Source organism: Henckelia pumila, chromosome 3 (assembly GCF_033568475.1).
Source record: "Henckelia pumila isolate YLH828 chromosome 3, ASM3356847v2, whole genome shotgun sequence".
NCBI classification, from domain to species: domain Eukaryota; kingdom Viridiplantae; phylum Streptophyta; class Magnoliopsida; order Lamiales; family Gesneriaceae; genus Henckelia; species Henckelia pumila.
Window position 1 is genome coordinate 200,476,053 of NC_133122.1, and position 19,939 is coordinate 200,495,991.

The 19,939-nt window shown below is 36.5% G+C and overlaps 1 protein-coding gene across 1 annotated transcript; it reads left to right on the forward strand.

Moving 5' to 3' along the window:
- Window positions 1–7,080: 7,080 nt before the first annotated feature.
- Window positions 7,081–8,208, forward strand: LOC140890352 (transcription factor MYB35). The gene is made up of 3 exons (XM_073298108.1): window positions 7,081–7,213; window positions 7,315–7,444; window positions 7,611–8,208. The coding sequence occupies exons 1-3, from the start codon at window positions 7,081–7,083 to the stop codon at window positions 8,206–8,208; spliced, it is 861 nt and encodes a 286-aa protein (XP_073154209.1).
- Window positions 8,209–19,939: the final 11,731 nt, after the last annotated feature.

Below are 19,939 nucleotides of genomic sequence, written 5' to 3' on the forward strand. Positions count from 1 at the left end.
AAAATGACTAAATCTCCTTTTAAGGGGAAACCTGAGCGTAGTCAGAATCTGTTGGATTTGATCCATACAGATGTTTGTGGTCCATTTAGAGTAGGGACTCAACATGGCCACACCTACTTCATTACCTTTACTGATGATTATTCAAGGTATGGGTATTTATATTTAATGAAATATAAGTCTGAAGCATTTGAAAAGTTCAAAGAATTCAGGGCTGAAGTAGAAAACAAGCTAGGTAAAAGTATTAAAGCACTTCGATCGGATCGAGGTGGAGAATACTTGAGTACCGAGTTTTTGGACTATCTGAAAGAGAATGGGATTCTCTCTCAGTGGACTCCTCCTATGACACCACAACTTAATGGTGTATCGGAGCGTCGTAATCGAACTTTGTTGGACATGGTTCGATCTATGATGAGCTTCACTGAGCTTCCACCTTCGTTTTGGGGCTATGCGCTTGAAACGGCGGTATTGTTGTTGAACAACGTCCACACTAAAGCAGTGGACAAAACACCATACGAGTTATGGAATGGCAAAGCTCCTAAGTATTCGTACTTGAGGATTTGGGGATGTCCTGCTTACGTGAAGCGGACAGTGGGAGATAAGTTGGATAGTCGATCCAGCTTATGTTATTTTGTAGGGTATCCGAAGAATTCAATCGGATATTATTTCTATTATCCTGCTGAAACAAAGGTGTTTGTTTCTAGGAATGCCACCTTCTTGGAGAAGGAGTTCTTATTGGATAAGAAAGGCGAGATGATGGAACTCGAAGAAGTTCGAGAAGAACCCGAAATACAAAATAACGATCCTACACCTCAGGAACCATTGCTGGACACGCCTGAACCTAGAAGATCCAAGAGGACTTCTAGACCTCCTATTCGATATGGTCTTCTTCTTGAAGGGGATCAAGATGAACCCGACATTGGATGTGATCCAAGAAACTTCAAGGAAGCAATTTCTGATGCGGATTCGAATTTATGGCTTGAAGCTATGCAGTCAGAATTGGATTCGATGCATACAAACCAAGTTTGGTCTTTGGTAGATCCTCCCGATGGAATTGTTCCAATAGGGTGTAAATGGATCTACAAAAGAAAGCTTGGGCCTGATGGTAAGGTATTGACCTACAAGGCGCGATTGGTGGCGAAAGGTTATACTCAAAGGCAAGGAGTTGACTATGATGAAACCTTTTCACCAGTTGCTATGTTCAAGTCCATAAGAATCCTTATTGCCATAGCTGCATGGTATGACTATGAGATATGGCAAATGGATGTGAAGACTGCTTTTCTTAATGGAGACATTAAGGAAGAAATCTATATGAAGCAGCCAGAGGGGTACACATCCATGGGAAGCGAGCATAAGGTATGCAAGCTTCAGAGATCAATTTATGGTCTAAAACAAGCATCAAGAAGTTGGAACCAGAAATTTGATGAAACAATAAAAGATTATGGTTTCATCAAGAACCCGGAGGAACCTTGCGTGTACAAAAAAGTAGTTAAGGATGCGGTGACATTCTTAGTACTTTATGTTGATGACATCCTACTCATTGGGAATGATGTAGGGATGTTGCAGTCAACAAAGATATGGTTATCAGGTAGATTTTCGATGAAGGATTTGGGAGAGGCATCCTACATTCTTGGGATACAGATCTATAGAGATAGGTCTAAGAGAATGATAGGACTCACTCAATCAACCTACATCGATACCATATTGAAACGGTTTTCAGTGGATGGGTCCAAAAGAGGACATCTACCCATGTGTCATGGAGTTTCTCTATCCAAGTCTATGTGTCCCAAGACTGATGAAGAGATAGAGAATATGACACATGTACCATATGCGTCAGCTATAGGTAGTATCATGTATGGGATGATATCTACCAGACCGGATGTAGCATTTGCTCTGAGTGTCACGAGCAGATATCAGTCTAATCCTGGTCAAATGCATTGGAAAGCCGTGAAGGACATTCTTAAGTACTTGCGAAGGACTAAGAATATGTTCATGGTTTATGGAGGACGAGAACTCAAACTGGAAGGCTATACCGACTCTAGCTTCCAAAGTGATGTGGATGACTCGAAGTCTACCTCTGGATTTGTGTTCATGCTCAATGGCGGTGCTGTCTCTTGGAAGAGTTCCAAGCAGGACACCACAGCGGATTCCACCACTGAGGATGAATACATTGCAGCATCAGCTGCTGCTAAAGAGGCCGTTTGGATGAGGAATTTCGTCCAAGAGTTGGGCGTCATTCCTGAATTTGTTGGTCCAGTCCCGGTGTACTGCGACAACACGGGTGCCGTTGCTCAAGCAAAGGAACCAAGTCTCATCAAAGGTCCAAACACGTACTGAGGAAATACCACATAATCCGGGAGATTGTGGAAAGAGGAGACATCATTGTCGAACGAGTGGCCTCTGCAGACAATATCGCTGATCCGCTTACTAAGCCCTTGCCAGGACCATTGTTTGACAAACATCGCGAAGCAATGGGTCTGCGTAGTATGACTAGTTGGCTATAGGGCAAGTGGGAGATTGTAAGAGTGGGTGCCCAGTGAGCCAAATGTGTGGCTATGGGCTTTGATGACTCTTTGTATAAACAATCTTTTGTTTAATATTATTTACACTTTTATGGCAATGACTTTATATTACTTCATATTGTTATATTGTGATATACTATTGTTGTTTTGATAAAGACCTTGAATATACTATAGTGTATGTAAGATGTGGTAGAACATGGAGATGTCTATCATGAAATACATCTTATAGTCACTGTATGTTCTAAAACCGTTCCTAGTCGATTGAGCCGTCCGATAATAAGGATAAGGATCGCTCGAGTTTGAGACTAGCATTTGCGATGCGGAGTACCACGTTTCATTGGTAGGGAACATGGAGATGTTCGAAGCATGCAAATGGATATTCATAGGATGAATAATCGAACTACCCTATCCGGACTTTCCAAGTGGTTATCACTTATCGAGTGGATTAAGTCCGCGGTTTTGGTTGTACACCATTAGTCCTTACGACTTGAAACATCATGGAGACTCTATATGCTAGTGCTGTGCTTTGACTCGTTTACCGACTCTATGGGGGTCATCAGGTGTCGAGATTGGGTACAGTTACGACACATATAGGAGTCAATGCATTGTTGTCAAGGATTCACCACATACTTGCGAGTGTGGATATCCTATGCGATCTGAGGAGATATTAGTGTGATAAATCTCTGGCCAGAGTAATTGATGTGATTTAAGAAATGGTTTCTTAGTAGCACATGCGATGTCACTAATTTGATCTTCAAGATGTATTGCATAGTTATCGAATCTTGAGCGACTCTCGATATACCAATGGTTGTTGATTCGATCGGGATATATGGATGAAGGGACCGTACTGTACGCTAACCAAAATCTACTGGTTCTTGTAGGCACTATCAGTGATACCTAGGGAATCATGGGGCGATGTTGCTAGGCGCTTTACCATGATTCGTTGGGCAAGTCGGAAAGTGTTGTTCCGAGTCACAAGGAGTTGTGAGCCCACGGCTAGCTGTATTCCTGAACCATTGAGGGTCACACAGTGTAATGGAGTTTTAATCCCCGTTGAGATAGTTAAATTTAAAGAGTTAAATTTAATGAACTAAGGAGTTGGACTTCTTAAATAAGAGTAAGGGAGTAGGATTTCCTAAAATGACATAGGGATGGACATTTTTGGAAACCACTGAATTCGGATTCAGGAAAATTTATTTTGACTTTAAAACGTGCAGAAATGGTTTCTGTGCACATTGGTGAAATCGTTTCATCAATCGGAGTCACGATGAATTTTATATTAATTTCTGATCGAGCGGGCTTTGCTTGTCAGGCCCCAGCTTATGATTAATGGGCCCTAAGGTGTTAGTGGCCTGCATTATAAATAAGTTATTTCAGTACAGAAATTACACACAACAGGTCATAATTTTTGAGAGCAAAAATCGAAAACCCTAGTCTCTCAAAAGGAAATTTCGGCCGACCCCTCCCCCTCTGCCCGAGAAAATTCCGGTCTGTGATTTTGAATCGCGGTCAGGAATAACGAATCAGATTCGTGTAATCTCTTCGCATAAAACTTCTGATAGATTTTCTAGTGCAATCTATCAGAGGGATTAAACCTCTGTTCGTGGACCTGATTGAAGGAGTTCATCGGTTCCAGGGAGAGACAACAAGAGCAGATAAAATCTGTTGGTGTCCATTAATCTCGTTGCGAGATTTAAGGTAAAATTTAATAACTGTTATTTAAATTTTACACACACACAATAATTTAATCGTTGAACGGTTGATACCCACACTATGGAATTGTTCCATAACAAAATTTTAAACTTCCGCTGCACCGGGTATCAATCGTGATTGATCAGAGAGCCGCGTTTTCCAACAGTACCTACAAGAAAAGGCTAATAATAAAGTATCCTGACACAAATTCTCACAAGTCACTACAAATGAATCACTCAACCCTCCTTTTTTCGCTCAAAATATGTGGTAGGCTTTTCTTTGTGAAGTAGATCAAACTCTCAAGTTAAAAACTCATAGACGCCTGAAAATTGGCTTCACGAAAGACCAAACAAAAACAAGTAACAAGGACTTATGGGTAAACAACTAGACTTGTACCCAAGGATGAACCAAGACACAAGGCTAGAATTTTGCCACAAGTGATGTCGCTTCTCTATTTTTTTTTTTTTTTTGAAGAAAATTTTATGTTCCTCTTTTTTTTATTATTTTAAGATAACTTGTAGCAAAAGGCATGAAACTTGAGCAACAAGATAGAAAACAACAAAGACTTTGACGAAGAATAGATTTTAGATGAAGAACGAAGAACAAATACTTACTTGTCTCAAAGAAAACTGTTCTCTGATGCCAAATGATATGAATCTGGTTGATTAACGAAAAGCAAACACGAAAATAATCCAATTCGTGACCTTAGATCAATTAAAACAAGACTCAATTGAAGTTTACGATCTTTTTAAGACAAGTATAAACTCGCGAAAAATTAACAAAAGATAAAATTGAATTTTCACCTTTAATCGATAAACGATTAACAACGAAAATTATGAAATAATCAAATTCAAGGAGACCTTTAGATAACTTGTATCTGACAATCTTCAGTGAAGAAAAATTGACAAACGCCACAAAGTTCTAAACTTTGTTATTTACCCCAAATAACAAAGACAAAATTATATAATTAGAAAACAGAAATGATTTCTGCTCTGGTGAGAATAATTTGAATTGACTAATTTCTTTAAAATTCATATATAAATCCTTGATTTTCTTAGCTTAAGATAGCTTTGTTTGTGCAGTTTGGCAATTATTTTTGGTGTTGGCTTTGTAACTAGCCTGTCACCATGTAGACTCAGCGTTTTACCTCTTACCCTTGGTTATATCTGTAAAGACTCTGGCCTAAGGATTCTTGTGTTGTTTTACTGGGTCGTTCCTCGTGATATCTTCTCCTTTATGGATTTTCTTGTGTGTTTAGGTGCATTTAGCTTAGGAAAAATCAAAACAGAGGTAACCATATGGCCTTAAACTATGAGTAGTTGCTAGTCATTTTAGAGCAAGAACCTTAACCGAATGAAATAATTTCCGGTGTTGAAATTTTAAATCTTTATATTGAGACGAGACTGCAACCAATTGCTTAACTTACCTCCAAGTATTAGAGTGTCTCAAGTGGACAACATATAATGTTGTACTATGAACCAGTACATTTGTTCTATACTTTCAACTTTTGTAAATTGTATCTACTGTCCACTTGAGACGAGCTAATCATTGAAGGTACATAATCGATGAATCGAACGTGAAGCAACGTGATGTTTTAATTTGGGTTTGAAATGTGTGTCCAGCAAGGTTTCAAGATTGAATATTGCAAGATTGAAGATTGTGAAACGAGGGTTCCAAGTTTATCAAGATTAGTTCATAACTCTATTTTCTAGTATGCATTGAATTAAAATTCGAATTTTGAGTGATTTGTAATAAAGAAAAATTGTATATTAAATTTTATTTTTGAAATTTTAAATTTTGATTGATTTATAACATTGAAAATTTGTATATTAAATTAATTTATTTTTTGTTTTTTATTTGAAAAAAATCAACGGTTATTCACTGTTGTCGTACCTAGTGTAAAACTATTGTTGAAAATCCTGTTATTTAAAAGACACGCTCAAAATACAACGGTTTTTCTTTCAAACGACAACGGTGAAAACAGATTTAAAACTGTACGTTGTTGTGTGTGCTTTTAACAATACAATCAGTTACAACGGTTTTTATCCCCTATACGACAACGGATAAATCCATTGTCGTTCGTCGTTTTTCTTGTAGTGATACGACATCCAAGAGATATTTTCATGAGAAATATTTAATAAAAAATTTTAAATTCCGCTGTGTTCGGGAGAATCATGAATCCTAACACAATTCTAGTCAAATTTTTTCGGGATTTCTTTTTTAACTGAATGAGAGCTATAGTGGTGTATAAACTAAATACTCAGCATGTTGAGCTATTTACTTGAACTTTTATTAATTGTAATGTTGTTCTGATCTTAATCGTCTATTAACTGGTGAATCCCAAGTCAATCATTAGATGGAGGTGGCTTTTTTCTTTCCCCTTTAATTTAGAGTAATTTTTGGTTGTTGACGGCATTTAAGTTAAGTCCAAGATTGGTTGCCATCTAATTAAAGCTTGGTAATTCGATATTCATTCTTGATTTAGATGGATGATGCGGTCTTTTGCCTTTTCTTGCTAATAATTCCGCCATACATTGATTTACTTTGTAAATGGCCAGTGCTAGCTGGAAGCTTTTACAAAATTATTCATCCAATACGACCCGGCTCAAGTAATATTTTTGAAGTCAAGAAGTATGAGCTTGTTTTTGTGTGTGTGAGAGAGAGAGAGAGAGAGTGTGCGTGTGTGAGACTTGTGCGGTTTATTTTTCATGTCTTGCAATTTTAAAAAAAAAAATTGTGATGGAAAGGGGAAAAAAAATCATGCGATTGTTGTTAAATCGGAAGCCAATTTGCATGCATTTCATGCTCCTTCACTTGTTAAATGTCTCGTCTTCAAAACTTTTCTTTGTTAAATTACATCGCGAATTCAATGGGGAGGCCACGATGCTGTGATAAAGCAAATGTGAAACGAGGCCCTTGGACTCCTGAAGAAGATGCAAAAATTCTTGCATATGTGGCTAGCCATGGAATCGGGAACTGGACTTTAGTCCCCCAGAAAGCTGGTAATTTATAAGTCATGTCCTTTTCCTTTTTTTTATAAAATCTTGATGGCTACATTATACGTACGGGTAAATATTTGACATTGGTTTTTTTGTATGTAAAGGTCTCAACAGATGTGGGAAGAGCTGTAGACTAAGGTGGACTAATTATCTTCGGCCAGATCTTAAACATGACAATTTTACTCCCGAAGAGGAAGAATGCATTCTTGAGCTTCACAAAACAATCGGTAGCAGGTTAATCGAGACCCAAATGTGATGGTTATTTTTCTGTATTTTGCGTTTCCTACACCTAAAACAGCCGACGAATAAATGGATCTGAAAAGATAGATAGAATTAATCATGTGTTTAAAACAAAATCATAAGCAAAAGTGATGGTTTAATTTTAACACGTACGTTGCAGATGGTCTCTGATAGCAAGGCGTCTACCAGGTAGAACAGATAATGATGTGAAGAACTACTGGAACACAAAACTAAAGAAAAAACTCGCAAAAATGGGAATCGACCCCGTTACACATAAGCCCTTCTCACAGCTTTTTAATGAATATGGAAAGATCAGTGGCGCAGGAAACATAAACTCTTTCCAGCTTCACAATTCCACGCCAACCAATCTCACAAACCCATACCCATACCCATACCCATTTCAAGTCGTGAATCATGAAATCACTTATTTCGCTGAAGCTTCCTCTTCTTCTGATACATTTCTGGGTCAGATCGCGCCTTACTCTAACAATTATTTTCATGGAGATCCCTACTTCGCATCTATGAAAACAAATGAAATTCAAGAATCTGAATATGGGGAGGCATTTTCCTTAAATTATGCTTCTGAAGAGGAAACTCTGGAACATAGCATATCTCATGACCACATGAACTCAGCTGCCAAATGTACTTCCGGTGTCGCTTCGAATTCTGCACATTCGTTTGTTGACTCTATTTTGGCTCATGACACTGAAATGAGACTCCAGTTTCCTCCCGCCCTAAACGAAAACTATGATTACTGATGGTACCTAGTTTTCAACTTATAGCACGTAGAATTATTGTCAGAACTCGTTATGTTTCAACCTTTAATTTCGTTCAAATTGTGTCAAACATTTGAAATTTATTTTCTCATGCAATCCAGGTGATGTATTTTCCTTTTTTATGAAATTAATTTGGCTAAACTCGTTATATTATATTGGATTACATAAATCGTTAATAATCGGGTGTGAATTCTCGAGGGGTCATCGGAAATTACGATCGCGGAGAAATATATAATAAAATATAAAATATAAAAAAACACAAACCATGCATATATAATCCGAAAAATTGGCAGGCCACATAAATATATATATATATATATATATATATATATATATATATTTTTTCAGTTGCTCAACCAATAATTCTCAACTTGTCCCCGACCACGCACTAAAACCTGGTACCGTGTTTTAGTTATGCAAAAATAAATAAATAAACAAACAATTGGGAAGCTGAAAAATTCTCATATATATATATATATATATATATATATATATATACTACAAATTGTGTAATTGCGTTGTACTTGAGAAACAATCGTTGGAGTAATTATAGTTCAAAATCAAATTAATTATAGTTCAAAATCAAATTAACAAACAATTTGTATGAGACAGTCTCACGAATCAATTTTGTGATACCGATTTTCTATTTGGGCCACTAATGAAAAATAAATAATTTTCATAACAAAAATATTATTTTATTTGTAAATATACGTGAGACCGTCTCACAAGAGATATACTCCAAAATTAATTAACTCGAAAGAAGATCATGGCAATGGTAGAGTAAATTTTGAAAATTAATGTTAATTACTCATGTGTAACCAACATGGATCTTTCAACAAATGAATATGTTTTCATGTGTTCTTCGATTGTTACCTTTTTTGGAAGAGTAACACTCCGTCTCACGGACATATGTGCGTGAGACGGGTCAACCCGTTACAAAAAATACCCGGATGGGATCATAGTTGATTTGGTAAGATTCAATTTGTCTCTCGCGAAACACTGGGCTGGGTCAGTTCTTTTCTCTCTCGCGAAACTCTTGGAAAGCTTATGGCCGAATCTGCGTTGCTTCTCACGAAAATTCTTGCAGCGCATGTGAGTCTTTCCTGCTCATCTATTTCTGAAATTTTTTTGTCGACTTCTAGTTGTTTTTTCCCCTAATTTTTGCACAGATTTAGGGTTTTTATTTAAACAACTTTCCACCCAAAACCTTCCGATTTCTGCCATTTTCCTGTGATACCCCTGGCCCACATGAAAAACATGAAAGATTTAAAATGAGTTTATAATGGGCTACAATGGACTTCTATAGCAACTTGGGTTAATTATTTTCATAAAGCGAGGACGAATATGAAGCAGTTGTTATAGGGGCCCATTGTGTCCAGTCTCGCTTGCACGGGCTTGGGTCCGGGACGTGACAGGATGGTATCAAAGACTATCACCAGCCGGAAGACCCCGGGAAATAAGTGCTATGAGGGGCAAAGTGCTACGTGCGTGGGAGCCACCTCTTGAACTCATAGGATCCACCTCTAGATTCCCGATGCTGGTGGAATGAGAGTTCAGGTCGCGACGAGGACGTCGCGTTCTGAAAGAGGGATGATTGTGATACCCCTGTCCCACATGAGAAAAATGAAGGAGTTAAAATGAGTTTATAATGGGCTACAATGGACTTATATAACAACTTGGGTTAATCATTTTCGTAAAGGGAAAACGAATACAAAGCAGTTGTTATAGGGGCCCATTTTGTGCAGTCGCGTATGCGCGGGCTTGGGCCCGGAGCGTGACATTTCCACCCCTCGAATTTCCTGAAATTCGTCACTTTGAAGAAATTTAGGATGCAATTAGGGTGCGATTATAGTATCATGGATGATTTATTTTGTTTCATTTCATTTAATTTGTTTCAGGTTTGAATCATCAATTCAATATGGAAGACGAGAAAAATAGCGCTGAAGAATTGGTTGAAACGGAAGTTCCTTGCCATGCTGTATGGCAAAAAGTGTCTCTTGAAGATCTACCTGAAAAGTTAAGAGTATATATATGCATTTTTTATTTATGTTTGTAGTAACCTAGATTCCATTTTAATATAATTATATGATAAACATGATTAAGGGTTAGTATTTAACCAAATCAAGGACTTAATTGGGCTTCATAAGCAAGAATTTAACTTATATGCATGGGCAGAATTGGAAGCTCAGAACCATGAAGACCGGAAGCACTGAAATGAAGCAGTTGATTTCGGAAGCATGGCACGATCGAAAACTCCGATCCAGGATCGGAAGCTCCGATTCAAGCAGCCACCGAAGCATGATGACTAAGCCATGAATTTTGACAAGTATTGGGCATGCACCATATCGAAAGCTCCGATCCCAGATCGGAAGTTCCGATCGCCACGTGTCACACATGCAAAGATCTAAAGCTCCGATCCTGTGATCGGAAGTTCCGATCTCCGCCGAGTTTTGGCCTATAAATAGTGGTCTTCAGAATTCAGTTTGAAATACGAATTCCGAGTTTCCTTCTTCAGATATATATTAGTGTGAGTTATATACTTGAGGGCCCTATCGATTTATAGAGAGGTTTGGGAAAAACAAAGGTGTTGTTATAAACATCCAAAACGAGCGAGATTAACGGGCTAACTACGGACGAAGGTATGGTCAAGGAATCCTATTAAGTTATAGAGTATCTATTAGCTTAGTTAAGGCTTATAAAACTTGTGTAGTGATACAATGAACTTTTGATTATAGGCTTGGAACCTAGGTCCTACTAGACTCGAACTAGTTTAGAGGTACGTAATTACTGACTGAGATTGTCAGCGAGTATATATGTCTATATGCTGCATTTACTTGTCATTATTATGTGGCATGATGTATGTTTTACCGCTTTCTATATTCATATATCATGTGCACATATACGTTGAGCCTATTCCTTTGTTATACCTGTATTTATTCTAAAGACGGATGTACCGCTATAGCGAGGTGTTCTAGGAGACAGCACTCATTGGCGCCGGTTCTTAGCATGACTTTCAGATGACCTATATATTATCAATAATCACGATTGCATGTATCATATATATATGTTTACTCATGTTTACGTACTGAGCGTTAGTCGCTCACGTCCTAGTTATTATCTTGGACACCCCATTCTATGGGGCAGTCACAAGATGGATAGAGCAGGGAGTTCGAGGCAGGACTAGAGAGTAGGATTTATCAGTGGACATCTTATACAGCAAGATTCATTATAGCTGTATAATTTTATATGATAGTTTATTTCAGTTATTTCGATACCGTTGTATCACTACTGAGTTAAGGCTTTGAACAAGTTGTACTAAGTTAATTATGTAAATTATGGGTTATGTTTTCGCACGTTTTACTCTGTTAAGTGGCTATATTTTAATTAAGATTAATGCATGCAATAGTTTCTAGTTAGTAGGTGATTCAATGCAGAGTCACTACATTTATGGTATCAGAGCATGCTTAAACTTTGGGATTAGTACTTGGAATATATTCTAGCCTTGAGTAATTAATATGCATTTGGGATTTAAATGTGCAACTCTTTTTTAGACATGGCTGATAGAGGTAACGAGAGCCATGGAAGTGTTGGTCAGGCAGGAGGCCATCATCATCGCCATTACCACGAGGGTAGACGTCGCTATTCTATCAATAAATTTCTTCAAGTAGGACAGAAACCCTTGATGGGAGGCGAGAATCCTGACGTTGCAAGAGACTGGATGACTAGGATCTAAAGTGCTTTTTGAGCTTTCGATTGTACTGAGGAACAGAAGATGGAAGTGCTTGAATTTGTTCTTGAAGGTCGAGCACGATTATGGTGGGACTTGTAGTGACCCGTGTCCAATATAAGGTGAATTAGGGGATTACTCAGAATTAATTACATAATAATGTGAATAACAGTCCATGAAGCTGCGATCGGAGGATCGAAAGCTCCGAAGGAGTTCAGACGATCCAATCGGAATTCGGAGGCTCCGAACTCTAGCAGCCAGTTGTATGAGATATTATGTCATTGGTGACGTCATTGAGGGGACTTTGGACGCTCTGAAGGTGGATTGGAGGCTCTGAACTAGTGTTGGCAGGCGTCCTCTATAAGCTAGACATGTGTATGGCCAGGAGAGATCGGACGAAGGGATCGGATGGTCCGAACCGGATCGGAGGCTCCAAACTTGAGATCGGACGCTCCGATCTCCGTATATATAAAGGGGTGTCGAGCTCATTTTTAAATGCACCGAGTCCCTTCTTCTCTCTTCTTCTTCTAGCTAGTTTTAGGCTTTCTGGACGTGCTATTGACGAGCCGCAAGTGGCTAGGAATTACGGGGCTAGTAGCGGAGTTGTACCTAAGGTTTGAGGCAATCGTCAACAGCGGGCTGATGACGGACGCAGATATAGCTTTGGCTTCCTAAAAATATTTAGGAGTATGGAATAGCTTAGTTAAGGCTTGATACGAATCCGAAAAGTGTTCTAAGATTCGTATTAGTACAATAACGACCCTATGATTGGATTTCGAGAATTGATGGATTTGAAATCCATGGCAACCAAGTTTGAGTGCATGGGAATAACTTTGGAGATTGTTTAATAATCTTGAAGTGAAAAAGGATCAACAAAGTGATGAAAAATGGAAAACAAGAGAAGGAGACAAGAAGCTGGAATGTCACGCATATGCGTGAAAAACCTAGCCTCTGCGCAAGTGATAAATGTAAAGTTCTGGAGTTTCACGCAGCTGCGGGAATTTTGAGGCATCTGTGCGCCTTGGGATTCCTCTTGTTTGTGCCTCTGCGGGGAATTTGCTGCATCTGCGCGCTTTGAGTTTCTTTCATTCGCGCGTCTGCGCCTTCTGATCTCGCTTCTGCGCATTCCTTTGGATTTTGCTTTTGCGCATCTGCGCTTATTGGTAGTGCCTCTGCGCATTGCAACTTTCACGCGAGTAACAAAATTCTGGAATATTACGCATCTACGAGCGAGTTCAAGCGCATCTGCGCTAGTTCTTAACTTTCACACAATGCGGCGTATTTTGTGTGTTTTTGAGATTTAAATATTATTTTAATATTTAATTATTATTTTGAGTATTTTATATCTATTAGGAAACTTTTAGATGATATCTTGTGATATCTTTGCAATATTTTGCATTATCTTTTATTTTTGAGTTGTAACTATAAATACTTTATTTTTGTTCATTAATAAAAGTTTTCAGATTTTATTCAATTATTGATTGAAATTCTCTCAAGAATTTTATTGAAGATTTTATCTTTGTCAAATCAAACTAATCAAAGTTTTTAACTTTGTGGCGTTTGTCAATTGATCTTCGTTAAAGATTGTCAGATACGAGTTATCTGAAGATTTTCATAGATTTTAATTGTTTCGTAATTTCTGTTGTTAATCGTTCATCGATTAAAGGTGAAAATTCAAATTTTATCTGTTATTATTTTTTTCGCGAGATTATACTTGTCCTAAGATAGATCGAAAACATCAATTGGTTCTTTTGTTTAATTGATCTGAGGGCACGAATTGATTTATCTTCGTGTTTGCTTTTCATTAATCAACCGGATTCATATCATTTGGTATCAGAGCTTAAGGTTCCATTGATTCAAGTAAGTCGTATCTTTATATTTGTTCTTCTTATTTATTCTTCTTTTTCTTATCCATTCTTCGCGTTTTTCATTCGTCGTTCTTCGTTATGTCAATCTTGTTGCCCAAGTTTCGTGTCTTGTGCTACAAGTTATTCAAAAAGAGAAAAAAAAATTCGAAAATTTGAAAAAAACATCGGTCAAAAAAAATTGAAAGGACCAAAAGCTTCAAAAAAAAATTGAAGAAGCAAAATTACTTATGGTCAATTCTTTTGTCATTGTTCATCCTTGGGTGCAAGTCAAAATCCAAGTTGTCCATAAATTCTTCTTGCTTGTTTTTGTGCAGTCTACGTGAGTCGATTGGTAAGTGTTTACAAGTTTTGAACTTGTGAGTTTGATACACATAAAACCACAAAGAATAAGCCCCTTTCTACATATATGTGAGTGAAAAAAAGGAGTGTTTGAGAGATTTATTTGGAGTGGCTTGTGAAATTTTGGGTGAGAAATATTTTATTATTAACATTTTTCTTGCAGGTACAATGTTTTATAGAAAATATAATGATGAGAGTTATGATGAGTATAAGGAGTGCGAAAGGAGATTCTATGGCTGTGATAGCAATAGAAGTAAGAAAAATAAAATTCCGTCATTCTCTGAAGATGAGGATCCGGAGATGTATTTGGAGTGGAAAAATAAAGTAGAGAATGTATTTTTGAGAGACTTCGTTATTAGAGTTTGATCTGTCGAATTTCGAGGTTCCTCCGTAAATTCGCATGCATAATTAAGGAAGATAATTATTTAAAATTTATACTTGTGGGTTAAATATTATTTATGTGTTATTATGTGTATTATGTGCATGATTTAAATCATTTTAACATTTATCCCATAATTTTGAAAATTCTAGATTTTTAAGAAATTTATTATTTTGATCGCGCAGACGGGACCGTGGACGGACGAGATATTGATTTTTTCATCCCAATTATTTTTAGGAGATTTTAGTAACCATAAATTATTATTTTTGAAGTTTTTATTCTGAAAAATTATGGTATTTTATTTATATATTTTAGAAAACCCATTTTTAGCCATATTAAGTCATTTTAATGACTTTGATTAATTTTTAAAAATCCTCTAAATTAATATTTCGGGATTTGATATTTTTTTTCATCATATTAGTATGTATTTAGGAGTTTAAAATTTTATATTTTTATGATATTTTATCTATCTAATTAATTTACACAAAGTATACTTAAATTATCCTAAACTACACCCTAAAATTCTACCCTAATCCCACGCCTCCTTCCATCATCCGACACCCCATCTCCCTCACCTCCATTCTCACGTTCCCAGCAGCATATCAGATCCCCTTAGCCGTGCCTTCAGAATTTTTTCAGAGTTTTTTCGCCGTCCCGTCGTCCTGGAGCCGTATGCGCATAAATCTTCATCAAATAATTATCAAGGCATGTCTATTCTTTTCCTTTCTCACCATATAAGCTAATTACACAAATTTTATGACAGATTCATCATTTTTAATTCTGATATTTATGAGTTCATGCTAGATATTGGATGTGTTATTGAGCAGCTCACGTTTTCTTCCATGTTATATGGCTCATCCTCACATTTTCTAGCATGGGATCGGTTATGGCTTCTGGTGCATGGCTAGGTGGGTGTCTAAGGGTCCTTAGGATTGATCTGGGTCGTAGGTTTAAGGTGGAATAGGCTGGAACCGTGGCTTTTTCCTTCTGTTGGACCAGGTCGCGCAGTGCAAGGGTTCTGTGGAAAAGAGGTTCGTTCTCCTTCCTCGGGCCATGGTTTGACGTTAGGTTGGATGCATTAGAAACCCCTAGATGTTGACTAAGTTTTGGAATTAGTTTCACGGAATTTGGTGGTCTGGGAAGGTCGTACAAGCGAAACTACAGCAGCTGCTCATTCTTGCGCGCGAGATTTGAAGGGGTTGAGTGCAGGCCTTCGTGTGAGCTGCTCAGGTCACGGATTGGGCTGGTTTTTGGCTTGATCGAAACCTCTAGATGTTTTTTAGGATTGAGAAGTAGTTTCACAGAAACATATGGCCGGAGTAGGGAGAACGATCGTATTTGGCAACACTGCTCACCTGCGCGCGCGAGGATAGATGATGTCTGTTGTTTGTGGTTGTTCTCCACCTATAGTGCATGGTTTGGGCTGGTTTCTAGCTTGATGGAAACGTCTTGATGTTGGCTAAGTGCTAGAAGTGGTTTCATGGTCAAATATTGTCTGATCAGAGAGAACAAAAGGTATTAGTACAGCTGCACGGAGTTGGTCGTGAGCAGAAATCTGTTTGGGTTAAGTTTTGAACTTCAGGGTTTTATTTTGGGCTGGGTGGTCCGGGTAGGGTCCGAGGGGTCATGGGTTATCTTAGTTGGGTCCGGGTCCGTGTTAGGTGAGTCGGGCTCGGGTATTTCATTTTTAAGGTATTTATTAGTTTAAGTGGTTTTTGGGCCAAATTAAATGTTTAGAAAATTATTTGGGCTTCCAAATAATTTTATTTGGGCCTCAAATAAATTTATTTAAGTTAGCCCAATAATTTTTATAGGCTTGGCAGTCCATGGGAATTTTTAGGTCAATATAGGAATTTATTGGGTTTTAATTAAGTTAATGAGCTTAAATATTTTTATTTAGGCCTAGTTTAGTTTAATTAAGTTATTTGGGCTAAAATGTGATTTTTTGGGCTTAGTTTAAGTTAATGGGCTTAAATGTTTTAATTAGGCCCATTTTATAATTAAGAGCTTTTATTTATGAATTAATTAGCAATTGGGCTTTTATTTAATTAATGAGCCACCTTAAGATTGAATGGTCTTAGAGTGAGTGATCAGCAGTCTTGACCAACCCATTAAAATTACTAAGTCCGGAATATATATTTAATTTATTTTATGCATGAAAGTATTTTAAGTATAAGTCTATTTATTATGAAAATCAATTAAATATATATTACGGACATATTTTCAGTGCATGCATTCATGAAATGTTATATGTTATGATTATGATAATTGTTGAGCTATAAAATATTTTATGATTGAAATTGAAGTAGTGTGACAGCAGTGAGGTGTTTATCCACTATTTAAGTTAATAGGTAGTTTACTACCAGCAAGAGGTGATTTATCACCGCCACGTACGTTGGTTCAAGAGACTGATCAGTCGGCACAGATTTAGTCACACTTACTGATATGACCATAGACTGTTTCAAAATATCGTGTTCAACTATATTAAGTATACTTATGATGTCAAGTTATGCTTATGTTTAAGAATCATGATCAATGATGTTTATGTCATGATTATGCAATATTTTTATTCATGCATGCATGTACACGTATATATATTAGTATGATTATGTGATGCATTATTTTAACCCTTGTTATAAAGGATTAGACATGTTGAGCCTCTAGTCTCACTATGCTTATATGGTGCAGGTGATTATGATAATTCATATGTAGCTCCTACCGGAGGTGAGGGCATATGAGCTCGCTGGCAGTGGACCCCGTGACCGTTGCCTTGGAGTTTTTATCATGCTTTGAGTTATTTTACCAGGGTTTTAAACAAGTTTCATATTATTTATGTTTTTAGTGGTTGAGATTAATATTTGATTTATGGTTAATTCAGTATGCATGAATTATGAATTTTTAGTATAGACATTGTGTTTTATTCCTGCATGTCGCAATATTTTTATTAAATAATTGTTTATTATTTTGTTAAGTTATTTATAAAAGTTTTTATTTAAGAGTTTTATTTTAAAATGTTTATACATATATGTATGGGCATATATGTATAGTTATATTTTAGTTTAAAAAAAAAGTTTTCCGCATTTTATTAGTAGTAGGCGTTTCAGTTGGTATCAGAGCGCGGTCCTTGGAGGGTGTCTATCTGCCACGTGAAGCTCAGAAATCCCACTACCGGTCTGTAAGTTTTAAATGTTTTATTATGATTTATCAGGAGCATATGTTATGACTTAAGACTTTATGTTAGCAAAGTTTTAAAATACTTAGTTATGCATTGCGATTTACGTGAAGAATGTGTGGTTATGAAGTATGCCCCAAGACATGTTATACGACAGGTTGACCACAAGGAATTTCGAATTTGGGAAGTCAGTTTTATTTTGTTGAAACTAAGTTTGATATTTATGATATATGGGTTGTCACTTGAATTTTTGTAGTAACTTATTGATTTTAAGTTAGAATGATTTCATTGGTAAATTATTGGGTTTGTGATGGTAAGAGGTAGCGGGGCCTATCTAGGAAATTTTTATGAAGGTATAGCGATAAATAGAACAATAAAGGTAAATTCCGATAAGAGATATTAAGTTTATGTGATAGCAATAGAATTCTTGCTTGAGGCGAGAGTATGATTCCTCGCAAGATTGATTAGTTGAGGGTTGTATCATTTTTTTTCTTTGGTGAATTTAAAATGTTATTTTATAGAGCCTAGTATATATTTTTGGGAATTAAGTCCGCATGAGTCAAATTATGCTAGTTGGGTTCACAGATATCATGTTGTCATTCATTTAACTATTAAGGTTTTTTCTTTGACGAACAAGTCATGATTTTCTTGGAGATGACACTTGTACCATAAGGTTATAGTTTGATGGTTTGGGTTTTAAGTTTGTACTCTTAATTATATGAGGTATAAATTGATGATAAGTATGTTTTGTATCAGGTTCTTGAATCTTTGAGAATAAGAATAATCGTGGAGTTAGTTTGATAAAGAATTGGATAATCTTTGATAAGACTTAAGGGTTCGCATGGTTGGTGTTACCAAGTAAGCTGTATTGGGTTTGACGTTCAAGCCACTACGTTTAAATAAATAGATTTGGGAACTTGTCAGCCTGACTTATAGATGTTGTGATGACCGAATGATGAAGGTATAAATTTTTATAAGCTTGTGTAATTGGTCAGGTGTGGCATAACACAATTGTTATAAAATTTCGGTTTCGATGTCAAGTATAATATAAGCTTTAGATATGGCCTAAGAGTTGACGATATATATATATATATATATATATATATATATATATATATATGGAGTGAGTTCTTTTGTTAAAATTTGAGTCATTTGAGAATTTGGGTTGTTGGTTCTACGCACGTATGGGTATTTGAAGCACTTGGAATAATCACGAGTCAGCGTAATGACTTGATATTATAACTGTTATCTCGATACTTTCGTTTTACGTTGGGGATAATTGTATGTAAGTATTTGTATTGATGTTCTTTCAATATCCTTGGGTTGTATAAATTTGAATTACGGGGTCATGTTATAAGAGTGTCTCCACCAAGATTTGTGTGATGCATGAGAAAAAAAGGTACTAGTTGTGTTTTGACTGTACATGGAACATGTATTACTTGTGAGCGGATTATTCAGTTTATTAGGTAATTGACTTAGTATTTTGATTTTGAGGAGTTTAGATTCCATGGACTATAAATAGAGGCAACTAGGAAATAATATGGAATTAACTGATGAATGTTATATGATTACGCTATTTAGAGACGATGACATGTAAATACTGTTCGGGGAATTTCACTCCTCCAATAGGAGAATCTAAGTGCCTTAAGCCTAAACTAACCACATAATTAAAATTCATATATTTTAAGCATATTCCTAACGTTAGGAGAATTTATGTTGTGCATGACGTTTGACACTAAATTCACTTTTTGGGTTTCATGGATTTATAGCACTCGAGATTTAAGACTTTCAAGTGTTCAATAGTTGGAAGCGTAGTGGTAAATGGATAAGTTGAAGAAAATTGCGATGAATGACAGATATTCGACTCAAAGGTGTTTAACTTGTTATAGAAGGCTAGTGTGTGGATAAGCTTTACAACTTGAATTTATTGGAGTTGATATTGTAATCCTATGCTTTAATAAATAAATTTGGGAACAAAAGTTCGGCTCACGAATGTTGGAGGATTGATAAGTAGAGTGTATAAGAATATGAAATCAGTCAAGTTTTGGGCATAGTGCGATTTTTGTGTTTAGGAAGATGAATAGTAGAGTTAATATTTGAGTTTTACGTATAAGTTGAAGTACGTATGTGGTTGTACTTTCATTATAGTACTAAGATTTTGTATAAAATTTTAGATTTTGTTTACATTGGAATGTAAGTAAATTGTAATGATTCTCTTTACGAGTTGT

Coding starts and splice junctions, on each gene's coding strand:
- LOC140890352 (XM_073298108.1), top strand. CDS start 7,081: ATGGGGAGGCCACGATGCTGTGATAAAGCAAATGTGAAACGAGGCCCT. Junction 7,214..7,314: donor TTTAGTCCCCCAGAAAGCTG/GTAATTTATAAG, acceptor TTGTATGTAAAG/GTCTCAACAGATGTGGGAAG. Junction 7,445..7,610: donor CACAAAACAATCGGTAGCAG/GTTAATCGAGAC, acceptor CGTACGTTGCAG/ATGGTCTCTGATAGCAAGGC.